The 20696-nt window shown below is 52.7% G+C and overlaps 1 protein-coding gene and 2 pseudogenes across 1 annotated transcript; 2 read left to right on the top strand and 1 right to left on the bottom strand.

The window, feature by feature from the left end:
- The first annotated feature begins 719 nt into the window (after positions 1–719).
- LOC134807054 (protein capicua homolog) lies at positions 720–6365 on the top strand (annotated as a pseudogene).
- Positions 6366–6409: 44 nt separating this feature from the next.
- LOC134807093 (putative uncharacterized protein FLJ44672) lies at positions 6410–7630 on the bottom strand. The gene has a single exon (XM_063781233.1). It carries the CDS (start codon positions 7395–7397, stop codon positions 6546–6548), a length of 852 nt encoding a protein of 283 aa, XP_063637303.1. The 5' UTR covers positions 7398–7630; the 3' UTR covers positions 6410–6545.
- A 7388-nt stretch (positions 7631–15018) lies between these two features.
- On the top strand, positions 15019–20664 carry LOC134807053 (protein capicua homolog; annotated as a pseudogene).
- The last annotated feature ends 32 nt before the right edge of the window (positions 20665–20696 follow it).

The following is a 20696-nucleotide window of genomic DNA, read 5'->3' as shown; positions in this document are numbered from 1 at the left end:
GAAGGCTGGGAGGCAGGAGCTGGGTCTAAAGAGGCCATTGTAACGATGGAGCTGTGCCTGTGGAGGCTGTTGTGAGGCAGTAGCCTCATCTGCGGAGACTGCCGTGACGTAGGGTATGGGCCTAAATAGGCCATTGTGAGTCAGGAGCTTGGTCTGTAGAGACTGACTGGAGAAAGTTCTGGGCCTGGAGAGGCTGCCGGGAGGTAGGAGCTGGGCCAAAAGATGTAAGCACATTTACATTTATTAGGCACTTTATTTCCATTATTACACTGTAATATATAATAAAATAATTATAGAACTCACCATAATGTCGAATCAGTGGGCGTGTTAAGCTTGTTTTCCTGAAACTGGATGGTCCCACCTGAGCGTGATGGGAGAAAGTGACAGATCAATAGGTATTAGATTCTCATAAGGACAGCGCAACCTAGATCCCTCACATACCCGGTTCACAACAGGGTGCGTTCTCCTGTGAGAATCTAATGCTGCTGCTCATCTGAGAAGGCGGAGCTCAGGCGGGAATGTGAGCAAAGGGGAGTGGCTGTAAATACAGACGAAGCTTCCCTCACTCCCTCACTGGACACCACTCACCTCCTGCTGTGTGGCTCCTTACGGCTCCATGGCTCAGGGGTTGGGGACCCCTGCTCAAGTGCATCCAAAGCGACCCTTCCCAAAACAGTCTTCACAGTGGTCAAGGGCAGAAACCACTTAGCTCCCAAGGCATGTGCCTCAGCTGGCATTTTGTCACAATCAGCAGTAAGTGGTAGCTTGAGTCACTGTGAGGTCACCTACTGGAAATCACCAGCATCCCATTTCCCACTGGCAAAGAGCTCAGCACTGCCCCCTGGGAAACCAAACCTATGCCCAAATCCCATCTGTGTGGGTTTACCTCCTGGGACCCTTCCTAACATATTAGTCAGAGTCCAATCAGGAAGCATAAACCACTCAAAAGTTTAAAGTGGTAAAATTTAATACAGAGAATTATTCATTATAACAGGTGAACAGCACAATGAGAGATTGGCTAGCACAAAGTAAAGAGAACTCTAGAGAATATGGGACTAGCCCAGGCCAGGCATGGTGGCTCATGCCTGAAATTCCAGCCATTTGAGAAGCTAATGCAGGAAGATTGCTTAAGGCCAGGAGCTAGAGACCGGTCTGGACAACACAGTGAGACCCTGTCTCTATCCAAAAAAAAAATGAAAAAAAGTTAGCTGGGAGTGGTGGTGCACACTTGTAGTCCCAGCTACTCGGAATGCTGAAGTTTGAGCCTGGGAGGTCAAGGCTGCAGCGAGGCATGATTATGCCGCTACAGTCCAGCCTGGTGACAGAGCAAGACCCTGTCTCAAAGAACAAAACAACAACAACAACCATTTACAGACAGAGAAGAGATAGAGCTAATAAGCTAAGGAAAGATGTTGAAATGTGACAAGTAAAGTAACATGAGGTCTTTTATCTATTTAAAATAATCAAACAAAAAATGACTTACTAAATTATAATACCCTGTGCTGGCAAAGGTGCAGTGAAATGGGCACTTTCTTATACTACGAGGGGTGTTGAAATTGTGTATAAGCCTTCCAGGGTAAAGCCTGTCAATTTTTTAAAATAGTGGAGACAGGGTCTCACCATACTGCCATACTGCCTCCTCCAACTCTTGGCCTCAAGCAATCCTCCTCTCTTGGCCTCCCAAAGTGCTAAGATTATAGCTGGGAGGCACTCAAAACCCTGTCAACTTACATCAAGGGTAATGAGAATGTCCATTCACCATGACTCACAGTAATCTTACTTCTGGGGAGACAATTCAATCTAAACAAAAGGTCATCTGGACACACACAGTAGAAATCTGGGAGTAACTGAAGACAGAGTTGGTAAGTGAAATAAGAAACAGTTCTAAGAAATTAAACTATGGTATCAATAGGCACCTGGTATAAAAGTTCAGTTGACGTTAGCGGCTACTTTTCTGTTGTTTTGAGACAGGGTCTCACTCTGTCACCCAGGCTGGAGTGCAGAGGCCTGATCATGACTCACTGCAGTCTCAGCCTCCCTGGGCTCAAGCGATCCTCCCACCTCAGCCTCCCAAGTAGCTGGGACTACAGGAACATGCCACCACACTAGGCTAATTCATGTATTTTTCTGTAGGGACGGTGACTCCCCCTGCGTTTCCAAGGCCTATCGCAAACTCTTGGCCTCAAGCCATCCTCCCGCCTCAGCCTCCCAAAGTGTTGCGATTACCAGTGTGAGCCACCACACCTGGCCAGCTGCTACTTTTAGCAATATTATTATTATTATTCCACTCAATTAAAAATGATTATTTTCAAGGCTATGCAACAGAATGTATCCTACAGCGTAATTGTAAAAACATATACAGTCGTCGTCCCTCAGTATACAGAATCAGTTCCAGCACCCCATCTCTGCATATACCAAAATCCATGCTTACTCACGTTTCGCTGTCACCCCTCTGGAATCCACGTATACGAAAATTCCAAATATTAGTTGGGCATAGTGTCAAGCACCTGTAGTCTCAGCCACGTGGGAGGGTGAGGTAGGAGGATCGCTTCAGCCTGGAAGGTTGAGGCTGCAGTCAGCTGCGATAGCACTACTACACTCCAGCCTTGGACAACAGAGGGAGACCCTGTCTCAGAAAAAAAACAAAATAAAACAGGTTAGAAATTGTAATCTAACCCTAACCCTAACGCCTTTACCCTAACCTTAACCCTAACCCTAACCCTTCCCTAACCCTAAACCTAACACAAAACCCTAACCCTAACCCCTAACTCCTAACCCCTACACTAACCCTAACCACTAACCCCTAACGCTAACACCAAACCCTAACCCTAACCCTAACCCTAACCCAAACCACAACCCCAACCCGAACCCAAACCCTAACCAAAAACCCTAACCCTAACCCTAAACCCTAACCCCAAACCCTAACCCCTAACCCCTAACCCCTGACCCTAACCCTAACCCTAACCCGAACCCGAACCCAAACCCCAACCTCAACCAGAACCCAAACCCGAACCCTAACCCTAACCAATAACCCTAACCTTAACCCTAAACCCTAACCCCTAACCCGAACCCTAACCCTAACTTTAACCAATAACCCTAACCCTAACCCTAAACCCTAAGCCTAACCGGAACCCGAACCCGAACCCTAACCCTAAACCCTAACCCTAACCCTATCCCTAACCCTAACCCTAAACCCTAACCCTAACAACCCTAAAACCCTAACCCTTACCCTAACAACCCTAAAACCCTAACCCTAACCCTAACAACCCTAAAACCCTAACCCTAACCCTAACAACCCTAAAACCCTAACCCTAACAACCCTAAAACCCTAACCCTAACAACCCTAAAACCCTAACCCTAACCCTAGTGAGCCGAGACCACACATTGCACTCCAGCCTGGGTGACAGAGCATGACTCTGTCTCAAAAAAAAAAAAAAAAAAAGAAAAAGAAAAAGAAAAAAAGACAGAGAAAAGAAAGCCAACAAGACACCATTAGGCAAACCATTGTCAGGTTATGGGAGTTTGGGAAGGAAAGTAGAGAAAGGAGAAGAAAGCTTATTTAAAGAATGGCTGAAAACTGCCTAAATCATGGGAAAGATTTAGACATCTAAATCCATGAAGCTTAAAGATTCCTAAAGAGGTTCAAACCAAATAGATACTCACCAAGTCACAATATAATCAAATAGTCAAAAGTTAAAGAAACTTTGCAGGTCAGGACAGACTCGAGTAATACATTCAAAGTGCTGAAAGAAAAAAACTGCCAGCAACTAATACTATGTCTGACAAAGCTGTCCTTCAGAAAGAAAAAAGAAATAACGTGCTTCCTCGACAAACAAAGCTGAGGGCATTCAGGACCACTAGGTCTACCTTAAAAAAATGCTTAACGGAGTTTTTCAAGTAAACATGAATGAAGTTGGGAGCAGTGGCTCATGCCTGTAATCCCATTTTGGGAGGCTGAGGTGGGTGGATCACCTGAGGTCGGGAGGTCAAGACCAGCCTGGCCAACATGGCAAAACCCCACCTCCAGTAAAAATACAAAAAATTAGCCAGGTATGAAGGCCACTGAGATCGTGCCACTGCACTCCAGCCTGGGTGACAAGAGTCAAACTACATTTCAAAAACAAAAAAACAAAAAAAACAAAACTTGAGGCCTGGCCTTCTGCTCCTCTCCAACCCCCCCTTCTCTGGGCCCAAGCCACCTTGGCTGAGGAGGGGGCGAGGTGTGAGCGCCTGCCAGGAACCCCCCGCCCGGACCAAGTACTCGGCCCCCAGGCCTGCGTTCAGTGAGGCCTCCCGTGGCGTCAGCATGTTCGTGTGGAGGAATGTGGAAGGTCACTCTGTGGCCATGTTCCCCTGGTACTCCATCCCCTTCCTCACCCCTCCCTGCAGCCACACGAGGCCCAGCAACCTGCCAGTCACTCAGTGGCCTCCAACCAGAGAAAACAACCTGCCAAGTTGGCAGCTGTTGCTCATGAGCATCCACCAGGTGGGACAGGGAGTGTTGACCCTGGGCAGCCCCCTGGAGCCACCTGCCCTGAAAGCCCAGGGCCCGCAACCCCACACACTTTGGGGGTGGTGGAACCTGGTAAAAGCTCACCTCCCACCATGGAGGAGGAGCCCTGGGCCCCTCAGGGGAGTCCCTGCTGGACAGTGAGACAGAGAATGACCATGATGATGCTTTCCTCTCCATCATGTCTCCTGACACCCAGTTGCCTCTACCACTCAGATGATGTCAGGCCCAGTCCCTCAGTGCCCTGCGCAAGGAACAGGACTCATCTTCTGAGAAGGATGGACGCAGCCCCAACAAATGGGACAAGGACCACATCCGGTGGCCCATGAGTGGCGGTCATGATCTTCAGCAAGCGGCACCAGGCCCTGGCAGGGCGCACCAGGGTCACTCCAACCAGGATATCCGGACCGTCAGCCAGATGCTGAGCGAGCGGTGGTACACCCTGGGGCCCAATGAGACGCAGAAATACCACGACCTGGCCTTCCAGGTGAAGGTGGCCCACTTGCAACAAGGACCGAAAGAAGTCCAGCTCAGAGGCCAAGCCCACAAGCCAGGGGCTAGCAGGAGTGTAACAAGGGCTCGTGGGAGCGGAGCATATCAGAGACGGGCACTGCCGCTGCCCCTGGGGTGTCCTCTGAACTCCTGTCAGTTGCAGCCTAAACACTCCAGAGCTCGGATACCAAGGAGCAGCTTCTGTGGGGCAGAACGGCTGCACACAGTCAGGGAACCTGGCTCAGCCTGGCCCAAGCCTTCTCCCACAGGGGGGTACACAGCCTGGACGGCAGGGAAATAGACCGTCAGGCACTACAGGAACTGACACAGGTGGTGTCTGGCACTGCATCATACTCTGGCCCAAAGCCTTCTACTCAGTATGAAGCTCCAGGCCACTTTGCAGCCCCTGGTGAGGGAGGTGACCAGTGGGCAGCCCTGCTGCTGCCCACTTGAGATGCTCATTCCCAGCACATGGCCAGTGAGGACATAGCGAGTGACGAGGAGCACACGGTCATCCATGAGGAGGAGGGGGTGATGATGTCATTGCTGATGATGGCTTTAGCACCACTGACACTGATCTCAAGTTCAAGGAGTGGGTGACTGACTTGAGAGTGGGGACAACTCTGGGGAGGAGCCAGAGGGCAACAAGGGCTTTGGTGGGAAGGTACCTGCACCTGTCATTCCTTCCTCCTTTACTCCTGCCGCCCCTTGCTGGATCCTGAGCCCCCAGGGTCCCCCGATCCACCTGCAGCTTTTGGCAAAGTCTATGGTCCCACCCTGTCCTCCCCCTACACATACTCGGATGCTTCCTCCTCAACCTTGGCACCCACCTCCTTCTTACTGGGCCCAGGATCCTTCAAAGCCCAGGAGTATGGTCAAGGCAGCAGAGCGGGCCCCCTGTGGCCCCTACCCCTGGGGATGGGGACCCACGGACGCCTTCCAAGGCGACCTGTTTCCTCCCAATGGATCCTGCCACCTTCTGGGGCAAGAGACCTGAAAGTGTGGGCGACCTGGAGCTACCAGGCTCCTCAGTCATCAGGGTCCCTCCCAACACTAAGGCTTTCCTAGGCAGGAGCTGGGCTGAGCCACCCGGGGGGCAGAGGGGGGCTGGACTCAGGTGAGTATGGGGGTGGGGGCTCCTGCACTTCGACACAGGCAGCGGGAGGGTTTTCTCCCCATTCCCTCTGCACTCCCACCTTGAGCTATACTTTTTAAGAAAGTGATTCACCCTGCCTTTGCCCCCTTCCCCAGAACAGAACACGTTGATCATGGGCGATATTTTTCATTGTGCCAAAAAGTTGCCGTGACCGTCATTAAACCTGTTTAACACCAAATAATAAGTAAAATAAAATAAAAAATTCGGGCTTGGTGCAGAAACTCACCCCAAATAAATCACCTACCAAAATATTTACATAATGGTGGAAATATTCCAAAATTCAATATTTTGGGATTTATACACAAAAGATAAACAAATTAGAGGCCAAGAGGCTGCCGGAAGGGAAAAACGGGGCCTGGGAAGGCCGTTGTGAGGAATGAGCTGGGCCTAAAGAGGCCGCTGGCAGGCGGGAGCTGGGCCTGCCGAAGCGGCCGAGAGGCAGGAGCTTTGGACTCGGGAGGCCGCAATGAGGCAAGAGCTAGCTGGGCATGGAGAGTCCGCTGTGAGTCTGCTGTGAGTCCAGGCCCATGCAGGCCTTCGAGAGGCAGGAGGCCGGGCCTGCAAAGGCCCACTGGAGGTCAACTTCTGGGCCTGAAGAGGCCACCAAAAGTCAAAAGCGGGGCCTGGGAAGGCCGCCAAGAGCCATGAGCTGGTCTGGGCTGAAAGAGGCCACTGGGAGGCAGGAGGAGCTGGGCCTGGAGAGGCTGACTCGAGGAAGTTTTGCACCTGGAGAGGCCGCCGAGAGGACGGAGCTGGGCCCGGGAAGGCCGACTTGCTGCTCTTCCAGGCCCAATTCCAGGCCGACTTGACGACGACTTGGGCCTGCAGAGGCCGCCGGGAGGCCGGAGCTGGGCCTGGAGAGGCCGACTTCAGGACGATTTGGGCCTGCAGAGGCCGCCGGGAGGCCCAAGCTGGGCCTAGAGGAGCCCACCGACCTTGCCATCGGAGGGCAGGAGCTGAGCCTGGAGAGGCCACCGTGAGGCCTGAGCTGGGCCTGGGGAGCTTGGCTTGGGGAAGTGGTGGGCCTACCAGGGCCGCTGGGAGCTGGGCAGGAGCTGAGTCCAAAGACGGTGTTGGGAGGCCAGAGTCAGGCCTGGAGACACAGCCGGGAGGAAGAGCTGGGCCCGGGGAGGACGCCGGGAGGCTGCAAGTGGGTCTGGAGAGGCCGATTTGAGGAGGCCCGGCCTCCGCCTCCCACATGGCGGCCTCTGCAGGCACAGCTGTTTCTCCTGGCTGCATCTCCCGCCTCCCAGGAAACAAGCTCTTTTGGCTCAGCTCCCGCCTGCGTTTGTAGACCCCGAAGTTTCGGCAACCAAGCTCTTCAGACCCACATCCCGCCTCCCAGTACCTGAACAGTCCCAGCTCCGGCTGGAGAACAGAGTCTGTAGGCCCCGCCGTTCCCTCAGAGGGGTGTCTCCAGGCCCAGCTCTCGCCCCACCGCGACCTCCCAGGCCCAAGTCCCTGCCTGCCTCCCAGCAGCCCGCGTGCGACCCTGCTCCTCCCTCACGGTGGCCTGTTGAGGCAGGGGCTCACGCTGACCTCTCTCAGCGTGGGAGGGGCCGGTGTGAGGCAAGGGCTCACACTGACCTCTCTCAGCGTGGGAGGGGCCGGTGTGAGGCAAGGGGCTCACGCTGACCTCTCTCAGCGTGGGAGGGGCCGGTGTGAGGCAAGGGCTCACACTGACCTCTCTCAGCGTGGGAGGGGCCGGTGTGAGGCAAGGGGCTCACGCTGACCTCTCTCAGCGTGGGAGGGGCCGGTGTGAGGCAAGGGCTCACGCTGACCTCTCTCAGCGTGGGAGGGGCCGGTGTGAGGCAAGGGGCTCACGCTGACCTCTCTCAGCGTGGGAGGGGCCGGTGTGAGGCAAGGGCTCACGCTGACCTCTCTCAGCGTGGGAGGGGCCGGTGTGAGGCAAGGGGCTCACGCTGACCTCTCTCAGCGTGGGAGGGGCCGGTGTGAGGCAAGGGCTCACGCTGACCTCTCTCAGCGTGGGAGGGGCCGGTGTGAGGCAAGGGGCTCACGCTGACCTCTCTCAGCGTGGGAGGGGCCGGTGTGAGGCAAGGGCTCACGCTGACCTCTCTCAGCGTGGGAGGGGCCGGTGTGAGGCAAGGGGCTCACGCTGACCTCTCTCAGCGTGGGAGGGGCCGGTGTGAGGCAAGGGCTCACGCTGACCTCTCTCAGCGTGGGAGGGGCCGGTGTGAGGCAAGGGGCTCACGCTGACCTCTCTCAGCGTGGGAGGGGCCGGTGTGAGGCAAGGGCTCACGCTGACCTCTCTCAGCGTGGGAGGGGCCGGTGTGAGGCAAGGGGCTCGCGCTGACCTCTCTCAGCGTGGGAGGGGCCGGTGTGAGGCAAGGGCTCACGCTGACCTCTCTCAGCGTGGGAGGGGCCGGTGTGAGGCAAGGGGCTCACGCTGACCTCTGTCAGCGAGGGAGGGGCCGGTGTGAGGCAAGGGCTCACGCTGACCTCTCTCAGCGTGGGAGGGGCCGGTGTGAGGCAAGGGCTCACGCTGACCTCTCTCAGCGTGGGAGGGGCCGGTGTGAGGCATGGGGCTCACGCTGACCTCTCTCAGCGTGAGAGGGGCCGGTGTGAGGCAAGGGCTCACGCTGACCTCTCTCACCGTGGGAGGGGCCGGTGTGAGGCATGGGGCTCACGCTGACCTCTCTCAGCGTGGGAGGGGCCGGTGTGAGGCATGGGGCTCACTCTGACCTCTCTCAGCGTGGGAGGGGCCGGTGTGAGGCAAGGGCTCACGCTGACCTCTCTCAGCGTGGGAGGGGCCGGTGTGAGGCAAGGGCTCATGCTGACCTCTCTCACTGTGGGAGGGGCCGGTGTGAGGCATGGGGCCCAGGCTGACCTCTGTCAGCCAGGGAGGGGCCGGTGTGAGGCAAGGGCTCACGCTGACCTCTCTCAGCGTGGGAGGGGCCGGTGTGAGGCAAGGGCTCACGCTGACCTCTCTCAGCGTGGGAGGGGCCGGTGTGGGGCATGGGGCTCACTCTGACCTCTCTCAGCGTGAGAGGGGCCGGTGTGAGGCAAGGGCTCACGCTGACCTCTCTCAGCGTGGGAGGGGCCGGTGTGAGGCATGGGGCTCACGCTGACCTCTCTCAGTGTGGGAGGGGCCGGTGTGAGGCATGGGGCTCACTCTGACCTCTCTCAGCGTGGGAGGGGCCGGTGTGAGGCAAGGGCTCACGCTGACCTCTCTCAGTGTGGGAGGGGCCGGTGTGAGGCATGGGGCTCACTCTGACCTCTCTCAGCGTGGGAGGGGCCGGTGTGAGGCAAGGGCTCACGCTGACCTCTCTCAGCGTGGGAGGGGCCGGTGTGAGGCATGGGGCTCACTGTGACCTGTCTCAGCGTGGGAGGGGCCGGTGTGAGGCAAGGGCTCACCCTGACCTCTCTCAGCGTGGGAGGGGCCGGTGTGAGGCATGGGGCTCACTCTGACCTCTCTCAGTGTGGGAGGGGCCGGTGTGAGGCAAGGGCTCACGCTGACCTCTCTCAGCGTGGGAGGGGCCGGTGTGAGGCAAGGGCTCACGCTGACCTCTCTCAGCGAGGGAGGGGCCGGTGTGAGGCAAGGGCTCACGCTGACCTCTCTCAGCGTGGGAGGGGCCGGTGTGAGGCAAGGGGCTCACGCTGACCTCTCTCAGCGTGGGAGGGGCCGGTGTGAGGCAAGGGCTCACGCTGACCTCTCTCAGCCTGGGAGGGGCCGGTGTGAGGCATGGGGCTCACTCTGACTTCTCTCAGTGTGGGAGGGGCCGGTGTGAGGCAAGGGCTCACGCTGACCTCTCTCAGCGTGGGAGGGGAAGGTATGAGGCAAGGGCTCACGCTGACGTCTCTCAGCGTGGGAGGGGCCGGTGTGAGGCATGGGGCTCACTCTGACCTCTCTCAGCATGGGAGGGGCTGGTGTGAGGCAAGGGCTCACGACCTCTCTCAGCGTGGGAGGGGCCGGTGTGAGGCAAGGGGTTCACGCTGACCTCTCTCAGCGTGGGAGGGGCCGGTGTGAGGCAAGGGCTCACGCTGACCTCTCTCAGCATGGGAGGGGCCGGTGTGAGGCATGGGGCTCACTCTGACCTCTCTCAGCATGGGAGGGGCCGGTGTGAGGCAAGGGCTCACGCTGACCTCTCTCAGCGTGGGAGGGGCCGGTGTGAGGCAGGGGCTCATGCCTCTGGGCAGGGTACCAGAGGCATGGGCATCAACAGGCCACCGTGAGGGAGGAGCTGGGCCGCACGCGGGCTGCTGGGAGGCAGGCAGGGACTTGGCCCTGAGAGGCTGCCGTGGGGTCAAGAGCTGGGCCTGGAGAGGCCCCTGGGAGGCAAGAGCGGGACCTGCATAGGCTGTTCTCCAACCATTGCTGGGCCCGTACAGGCCACCGGGCGGCAGGAATTAGGCCCGAAGAACTTGGCTGGAGAAAGTTCGGGGCCCACAAAGGCGGTTGGGAGCTGGGCAGGAGTTGAGCCAAAAGAGCTTGCTTACTTGCTGGGAGGCACGGCCGGGAGATGCCAACTTCAGGACAACTTGGGCCTGCAGAGGTCGCCGGGAGGCCCAAGCTTGGCGTGGAGGAGCCCACCGACCGGAGACCATTTGGGGCCTGCAGGTGCCATCGGAGGGCAGGAGCTCATCCTGGAGAGGCCACCGTGAGGCCTGACCTGGGCCTGGGGAGCTTGGCTTGAGGAAGCTGTGGGCTGTGGATATTGGATATATCCCATATCCGATGGAGCTGTGCCTGTGGAGGCTGTTGTGAGGCAGCAGCCTCATCTGCGGAGACTGCCGTGACGTAGGGTATGGGCCTAAATAGGCCATTGTGAGTCATGAGCTTGGTCTGTAGAGGTTGACTGGAGAAAGTTCTGGGCCTGGAGAGGCTGCCGGGAGGTAGGAGCTGGGCCAAAAGATTTAAGCACATTTACATTTATTAGGGACTTTATTTCCATTATTACAATATATAATAATATATTTCATATATTAATATATTTAACATATTAATATATATAATAAATATATATATTTATTATATATCCCATATATAATAAAATAATTATAGAACTCACCATAATGTCGAATCAGTGGGCGTGTTAAGCTTGTTTTCCTGAAACTGGATGGTCCCACCTGAGCGTGATGGGAGAAAGTGACAGATCAATAGGTATTAGATTCTCATAAGGACAGCGCAACCTAGATCCCTCACATGCACGGTTCACAACAGGGTGCGTTCTCCTATGAGAATCTAATGCTGCTGCTCATCTGAGAAGGCGGAGCTCAGGCGGGAATGTGAGCAAAGGGGAGTGGCTGTAAATACAGACGAAGCTTCCCTCACTCCCTCACTCGACACCACTCACCTCCTGCTGTGTGGCTGCCTACGGCTCCATGGCTCAGGGGTTGGGGACCCCTGCTCAAGTGCATCCAAAGCGACCCTTCCCAAAACAGTCTTCACAGTGGTCAAGGGCAGCAACCACTTAGCTCCCAAGGCATGTGCCTCAGCTGGCATTTCATCACAATCAACAGTAAGAGGTAGCTTGAGTCACTGTGAGGTCACCTACTGGAAATCACCAGCATCCCATTTCCCACTGGCAAAGAGCTCAGCACTGCCCCCTGGGAAACCAAACCTATGCCCAAATCCCATCTGTGTGGGTTTACCTCCTGGGACCCTTCCTAACATATTAGTCAGAGTCCAATCAGGAAGCATAAACCACTCAAAAGTTTAAAGTGGTAAAATTTAATATGGAGAATTATTCATTATAACAGGTGAACAGCATAATGAGAGATTGGCTAGCACAAAGTAAAGAGAACTCTAGAGAATATGGGACTAGCCCAGGCCAGGCATGGTGGCTCATGCCTGAAATTCCAGCCATTTGAGAAGCTAATGCAGGAGGATTGCTTAAGGCCAGGAGCTAGAGACCGGTCTGGACAACACAGTGAGACCCTGTCTCTATCCAAAAGAAGAAAAAAGTTAGCTGGGAGTGGTGGTGCACACTTGTAGTCCCAGCTACTCGGAATGCTGAAGTTTGAGCCTGGGAGGTCAAGGCTGCAGTGAGGCATGATTATGCCACTACAGTCCAGCCTGGTGACAGAGCAAGACCCTGTCTCCAAGAACAAAACAACAACAACCATTTACAGACAGAAAAGAAATAGAGCTAATAAGCTGAGGAAAGACGTTGAAATGTGACAAGTAGAGTAACATGAGGTCTTTTGTCTATTTAAAATAATCAAACAAAAAATGACTTACTAAATTATAATACCCTGTGCTGGCAAAGGTGCAGTGAAATGGGCACTTTCTTATACTATGAGGGGTGTTTAAATTGTGTATAAGCCTTCCAGGGTAAAGCCTGTCAATTTTTTAAAATAATGGAGACAGGGTCTCACCATACTGCCATACTGCCTCCTCCAACTCTTGGCCTCAAGCAATCCTCCTCTCTTAGCCTCCCAAAGTGCTAAGATTATACCTGGGAGGCACCCAAAACCCTGTCAATTTACATCAAAGGTAATGAGAATGTCCATTCACCATGACTCACAGTAATCTTACTTCTGGGGAGACAATTCAATCCAAACAAAAGATCATCTGTACACACACAGTAGAAATCTGGGAGTAACTGAAGACAGAGTTGGTAAGTGAAATAAGAAACAGTTCTAAGAAATTAAACTATGGTATCGGTAGGCACCTGGTAAAAGGTCAGTTGATGTTAGCTGCTACTTTTTTGTTGTTTTGAGACAGGGTCTCACTCTGTCACCCAGGCTGGAGTGCAGAGGCCTGATCATGACTCACTGCAGTCTCAGCCTCCCTGGGCTCAAGTGATCCTCCCACCTCAGCCTCCCAAGTAGCTGGGACTACAGGAACATGCCACCACACTAGGCTAATTCATGTGTTTTTCTGTAGGGATGGTGACTCCCCCTTTGTTTCCAAGGCCTATCGCAAACTCTTGGCCTCAAGCCATCCTCCCGCCTCAGCCTCCCAAAGTGTTGCGATTACCAGTGTGAGCCACCACACCTGGCCAGCTGCTACTTTTAGCAATATTATTATTATTATTCCACTCAATTAAAAATGATTATTTTCAAGGCTATGCAACAGTATGTATCCTACAGCGTAATTGTAAAAACATATACAGTCGTCATCCCTCAGTATACAGAATCAGTTCCAGCACCCCATCTCTGCATATACCAAAATCCATGCTTACTCACGTTACGCTGTCACCCCTCTGGAATCCACGTATACGAAAATTCCAAATATTAGTTGGGCATAGTGGCAAGCACCTGTAGTCTCAGCCACGTGGGAGGTTGAGGTGGGAGGATCGCTTCAGCCTGGAAGGTTGAGGCTGCAGTCAGCTGCGATAGCGCTACTACACTCCAGCCTTGGACAACAGAGGGAGACCCTGTCTCGGAAAATAAATAAATAAATAAAACAGGTTAGAAACTGTAATGAGGTCTGCTGGGCAAAATTCCATATAAGCAAAGTATAAATTAATAAAGCAAATCGTGATAAATTAGTACGATTGACTTTCTGGAGTTTCTGACAATAAAAGTAAGGAAAATGCAGAACACAAAGACAGAGAGTAAAAAGAGAAATTAGGAAAGCATTCTACATGTTGAATAGGAAGACACTGGCCATGTTCGTGCAGCGGCAGTATGTCGTGACATGACATACCTTGGAGAGAAGTTAACAGATGAGGAAGTTGATAAAAATCATCAGAGAAGCAAAACACTGGTAGCGACACTCAAGTAAACTACGAAATTTCCGTAACTTATGTCAGCAAAGTGGGAATACTGTACAGTGTGTGTTGAAGTTCCTATACAACATTGTTTACCTGCCCTTTGTTTGTTTGTAAGGAATGTATATACTAAAAGTTCTTCTTGCTGCCAAAAGAATATGTGTGAATAAGTCACTTTAACTTATTCTTCTGTTTTTCTTTTATCTTCCTGCCATCATCCCACAGCCTTACTTTAGAAATTTTTTTTTTAGAAAATTGAACAAGTGCTCCTTGTGGTGGCAAATACCTCGAGGATGGGAGGCAGGGGTGGAAGGGTCACTTGAGGCCATTAGTTTGAAACCAGCCTGGCCAACAAAGTGAGACCCCATGTCTACAAAACAATTTAAAAATTACCCAAGTATCGTCATGTATACCTACAGTCCCAGCTACCTCAACTTACGGAGAAAGTTCAGGGCCTGGAGAGAAGGCTGGGAGGCAGGAGCTGGGTCTAAAGAGGCCATTGTAACGATGGAGCTGTGCCTGTGGAGGCTGTTGTGAGGCAGTAGCCTCATCTGCGGAGACTGCCGTGACGTAGGGTATGGGCCTAAATAGGCCATTGTGAGTCAGGAGCTTGGTCTGTAGAGACTGACTGGAGAAAGTTCTGGGCCTGGAGAGGCTGCCGGGAGGTAGGAGCTGGGCCAAAAGATGTAAGCACATTTACATTTATTAGGCACTTTATTTCCATTATTACACTGTAATATATAATAAAATAATTATAGAACTCACCATAATGTCGAATCAGTGGGCGTGTTAAGCTTGTTTTCCTGAAACTGGATGGTCCCACCTGAGCGTGATGGGAGAAAGTGACAGATCAATAGGTATTAGATTCTCATAAGGACAGCGCAACCTAGATCCCTCACATACCCGGTTCACAACAGGGTGCGTTCTCCTGTGAGAATCTAATGCTGCTGCTCATCTGAGAAGGCGGAGCTCAGGCGGGAATGTGAGCAAAGGGGAGTGGCTGTAAATACAGACGAAGCTTCCCTCACTCCCTCACTGGACACCACTCACCTCCTGCTGTGTGGCTCCTTACGGCTCCATGGCTCAGGGGTTGGGGACCCCTGCTCAAGTGCATCCAAAGCGACCCTTCCCAAAACAGTCTTCACAGTGGTCAAGGGCAGAAACCACTTAGCTCCCAAGGCATGTGCCTCAGCTGGCATTTTGTCACAATCAGCAGTAAGTGGTAGCTTGAGTCACTGTGAGGTCACCTACTGGAAATCACCAGCATCCCATTTCCCACTGGCAAAGAGCTCAGCACTGCCCCCTGGGAAACCAAACCTATGCCCAAATCCCATCTGTGTGGGTTTACCTCCTGGGACCCTTCCTAACATATTAGTCAGAGTCCAATCAGGAAGCATAAACCACTCAAAAGTTTAAAGTGGTAAAATTTAATACAGAGAATTATTCATTATAACAGGTGAACAGCACAATGAGAGATTGGCTAGCACAAAGTAAAGAGAACTCTAGAGAATATGGGACTAGCCCAGGCCAGGCATGGTGGCTCATGCCTGAAATTCCAGCCATTTGAGAAGCTAATGCAGGAAGATTGCTTAAGGCCAGGAGCTAGAGACCGGTCTGGACAACACAGTGAGACCCTGTCTCTATCCAAAAAAAAAATGAAAAAAAGTTAGCTGGGAGTGGTGGTGCACACTTGTAGTCCCAGCTACTCGGAATGCTGAAGTTTGAGCCTGGGAGGTCAAGGCTGCAGCGAGGCATGATTATGCCGCTACAGTCCAGCCTGGTGACAGAGCAAGACCCTGTCTCAAAGAACAAAACAACAACAACAACCATTTACAGACAGAGAAGAGATAGAGCTAATAAGCTAAGGAAAGATGTTGAAATGTGACAAGTAAAGTAACATGAGGTCTTTTATCTATTTAAAATAATCAAACAAAAAATGACTTACTAAATTATAATACCCTGTGCTGGCAAAGGTGCAGTGAAATGGGCACTTTCTTATACTACGAGGGGTGTTGAAATTGTGTATAAGCCTTCCAGGGTAAAGCCTGTCAATTTTTTAAAATAGTGGAGACAGGGTCTCACCATACTGCCATACTGCCTCCTCCAACTCTTGGCCTCAAGCAATCCTCCTCTCTTGGCCTCCCAAAGTGCTAAGATTATAGCTGGGAGGCACTCAAAACCCTGTCAACTTACATCAAGGGTAATGAGAATGTCCATTCACCATGACTCACAGTAATCTTACTTCTGGGGAGACAATTCAATCTAAACAAAAGGTCATCTGGACACACACAGTAGAAATCTGGGAGTAACTGAAGACAGAGTTGGTAAGTGAAATAAGAAACAGTTCTAAGAAATTAAACTATGGTATCAATAGGCACCTGGTATAAAAGTTCAGTTGACGTTAGCGGCTACTTTTCTGTTGTTTTGAGACAGGGTCTCACTCTGTCACCCAGGCTGGAGTGCAGAGGCCTGATCATGACTCACTGCAGTCTCAGCCTCCCTGGGCTCAAGCGATCCTCCCACCTCAGCCTCCCAAGTAGCTGGGACTACAGGAACATGCCACCACACTAGGCTAATTCATGTATTTTTCTGTAGGGACGGTGACACCCCCTGCGTTTCCAAGGCCTATCGCAAACTCTTGGCCTCAAGCCATCCTCCCGCCTCAGCCTCCCAAAGTGTTGCGATTACCAGTGTGAGCCACCACACCTGGCCAGCTGCTACTTTTAGCAATATTATTATTATTATTCCACTCAATTAAAAATGATTATTTTCAAGGCTATGCAACAGAATGTATCCTACAGCGTAATTGTAAAAACATATACAGTCGTCGTCCCTCAGTATACAGAATCAGTTCCAGCACCCCATCTCTGCATATACCAAAATCCATGCTTACTCACGTTTCGCTGTCACCCCTCTGGAATCCACGTATACGAAAATTCCAAATATTAGTTGGGCATAGTGTCAAGCACCTGTAGTCTCAGCCACGTGGGAGGGTGAGGTAGGAGGATCGCTTCAGCCTGGAAGGTTGAGGCTGCAGTCAGCTGCGATAGCACTACTACACTCCAGCCTTGGACAACAGAGGGAGACCCTGTCTCAGAAAAAAAACAAAATAAAACAGGTTAGAAATTGTAATCTAACCCTAACCCTAACGCCTTTACCCTAACCTTAACCCTAACCCTAACCCTTCCCTAACCCTAAACCTAACACAAAACCCTAACCCTAACCCCTAACTCCTAACCCCTACACTAACCCTAACCACTAACCCCTAACGCTAACACCAAACCCTAACCCTAACCCTAACCCTAACCCAAACCACAACCCCAACCCGAACCCAAACCCTAACCAAAAACCCTAACCCTAACCCTAAACCCTAACCCCAAACCCTAACCCCTAACCCCTAACCCCTGACCCTAACCCTAACCCTAACCCGAACCCGAACCCAAACCCCAACCTCAACCAGAACCCAAACCCGAACCCTAACCCTAACCAATAACCCTAACCTTAACCCTAAACCCTAACCCCTAACCCGAACCCTAACCCTAACTTTAACCAATAACCCTAACCCTAACCCTAAACCCTAAGCCTAACCGGAACCCGAACCCGAACCCTAACCCTAAACCCTAACCCTAACCCTATCCCTAACCCTAACCCTAAACCCTAACCCTAACAACCCTAAAACCCTAACCCTTACCCTAACAACCCTAAAACCCTAACCCTAACCCTAACAACCCTAAAACCCTAACCCTAACCCTAACAACCCTAAAACCCTAACCCTAACAACCCTAAAACCCTAACCCTAACAACCCTAAAACCCTAACCCTAACCCTAGTGAGCCGAGACCACACATTGCACTCCAGCCTGGGTGACAGAGCATGACTCTGTCTCAAAAAAAAAAAAAAAAAAAGAAAAAGAAAAAGAAAAAAAGACAGAGAAAAGAAAGCCAACAAGACACCATTAGGCAAACCATTGTCAGGTTATGGGAGTTTGGGAAGGAAAGTAGAGAAAGGAGAAGAAAGCTTATTTAAAGAATGGCTGAAAACTGCCTAAATCATGGGAAAGATTTAGACATCTAAATCCATGAAGCTTAAAGATTCCTAAAGAGGTTCAAACCAAATAGATACTCACCAAGTCACAATATAATCAAATAGTCAAAAGTTAAAGAAACTTTGCAGGTCAGGACAGACTCGAGTAATACATTCAAAGTGCTGAAAGAAAAAAACTGCCAGCAACTAATACTATGTCTGACAAAGCTGTCCTTCAGAAAGAAAAAAGAAATAACGTGCTTCCTCGACAAACAAAGCTGAGGGCATTCAGGACCACTAGGTCTACCTTAAAAAAATGCTTAACGGAGTTTTTCAAGTAAACATGAATGAAGTTGGGAGCAGTGGCTCATGCCTGTAATCCCATTTTGGGAGGCTGAGGTGGGTGGATCACCTGAGGTCGGGAGGTCAAGACCAGCCTGGCCAACATGGCAAAACCCCACCTCCAGTAAAAATACAAAAAATTAGCCAGGTATGAAGGCCACTGAGATCGTGCCACTGCACTCCAGCCTGGGTGACAAGAGTCAAACTACATTTCAAAAACAAAAAAACAAAAAAAACAAAACTTGAGGCCTGGCCTTCTGCTCCTCTCCAACCCCCCCTTCTCTGGGCCCAAGCCACCTTGGCTGAGGAGGGGGCGAGGTGTGAGCGCCTGCCAGGAACCCCCCGCCCGGACCAAGTACTCGGCCCCCAGGCCTGCGTTCAGTGAGGCCTCCCGTGGCGTCAGCATGTTCGTGTGGAGGAATGTGGAAGGTCACTCTGTGGCCATGTTCCCCTGGTACTCCATCCCCTTCCTCACCCCTCCCTGCAGCCACACGAGGCCCAGCAACCTGCCAGTCACTCAGTGGCCTCCAACCAGAGAAAACAACCTGCCAAGTTGGCAGCTGTTGCTCATGAGCATCCACCAGGTGGGACAGGGAGTGTTGACCCTGGGCAGCCCCCTGGAGCCACCTGCCCTGAAAGCCCAGGGCCCGCAACCCCACACACTTTGGGGGTGGTGGAACCTGGTAAAAGCTCACCTCCCACCATGGAGGAGGAGCCCTGGGCCCCTCAGGGGAGTCCCTGCTGGACAGTGAGACAGAGAATGACCATGATGATGCTTTCCTCTCCATCATGTCTCCTGACACCCAGTTGCCTCTACCACTCAGATGATGTCAGGCCCAGTCCCTCAGTGCCCTGCGCAAGGAACAGGACTCATCTTCTGAGAAGGATGGACGCAGCCCCAACAAATGGGACAAGGACCACATCCGGTGGCCCATGAGTGGCGGTCATGATCTTCAGCAAGCGGCACCAGGCCCTGGCAGGGCGCACCAGGGTCACTCCAACCAGGATATCCGGACCGTCAGCCAGATGCTGAGCGAGCGGTGGTACACCCTGGGGCCCAATGAGACGCAGAAATACCACGACCTGGCCTTCCAGGTGAAGGTGGCCCACTTGCAACAAGGACCGAAAGAAGTCCAGCTCAGAGGCCAAGCCCACAAGCCAGGGGCTAGCAGGAGTGTAACAAGGGCTCGTGGGAGCGGAGCATATCAGAGACGGGCACTGCCGCTGCCCCTGGGGTGTCCTCTGAACTCCTGTCAGTTGCAGCCTAAACACTCCAGAGCTCGGATACCAAGGAGCAGCTTCTGTGGGGCAGAACGGCTGCACACAGTCAGGGAACCTGGCTCAGCCTGGCCCAAGCCTTCTCCCACAGGGGGGTACACAGCCTGGACGGCAGGGAAATAGACCGTCAGGCACTACAGGAACTGACACAGGTGGTGTCTGGCACTGCATCATACTCTGGCCCAAAGCCTTCTACTCAGTATGAAGCTCCAGGCCACTTTGCAGCCCCTGGTGAGGGAGGTGACCAGTGGGCAGCCCTGCTGCTGCCCACTTGAGATGCTCATTCCCAGCACATGGCCAGTGAGGACATAGCGAGTGACGAGGAGCACACGGTCATCCATGAGGAGGAGGGGGTGATGATGTCATTGCTGATGATGGCTTTAGCACCACTGACACTGATCTCAAGTTCAAGGAGTGGGTGACTGACTTGAGAGTGGGGACAACTCTGGGGAGGAGCCAGAGGGCAACAAGGGCTTTGGTGGGAAGGTACCTGCACCTGTCATTCCTTCCTCCTTTACTCCTGCCGCCCCTTGCTGGATCCTGAGCCCCCAGGGTCCCCCGATCCACCTGCAGCTTTTGGCAAAGTCTATGGTCCCACCCTGTCCTCCCCCTACACATACTCGGATGCTTCCTCCTCAACCTTGGCACCCACCTCCTTCTTACTGGGCCCAGGATCCTTCAAAGCCCAGGAGTATGGTCAAGGCAGCAGAGCGGGCCCCCTGTGGCCCCTACCCCTGGGGATGGGGACCCACGGACGCCTTCCAAGGCGACCTGTTTCCTCCCAATGGATCCTGCCACCTTCTGGGGCAAGAGACCTGAAAGTGTGGGCGACCTGGAGCTACCAGGCTCCTCAGTCATCAGGGTCCCTCCCAACACTAAGGCTTTCCTAGGCAGGAGCTGGGCTGAGCCACCCGGGGGGCAGAGGGGGGCTGGACTCAGGTGAGTATGGGGGTGGGGGCTCCTGCACTTCGACACAGGCAGCGGGAGGGTTTTCTCCCCATTCCCTCTGCACTCCCACCTTGAGCTATACTTTTTAAGAAAGTGATTCACCCTGCCTTTGCCCCCTTCCCCAGAACAGAACACGTTGATCATGGGCGATATTTTTCATTGTGCCAAAAAGTTGCCGTGACCGTCATTAAACCTGTTTAACACCAAATAATAAGTAAAATAAAATAAAAAATTCGGGCTTGGTGCAGAAACTCACCCCAAATAAATCA

The sequence above is a fragment of the Pan troglodytes genome, chromosome 8 (assembly GCF_028858775.2).
Source record: "Pan troglodytes isolate AG18354 chromosome 8, NHGRI_mPanTro3-v2.0_pri, whole genome shotgun sequence".
NCBI classification, from domain to species: Eukaryota; Metazoa; Chordata; class Mammalia; order Primates; family Hominidae; genus Pan; species Pan troglodytes.
This window is presented reverse-complemented; position numbering and strand designations above follow the sequence as displayed.

Coding starts and splice junctions, on each gene's coding strand:
- LOC134807093 (XM_063781233.1), bottom strand. CDS start 7,397: ATGCAGCCAGGAGAAACAGCTGTGCCTGCAGAGGCCGCCATGTGGGAG.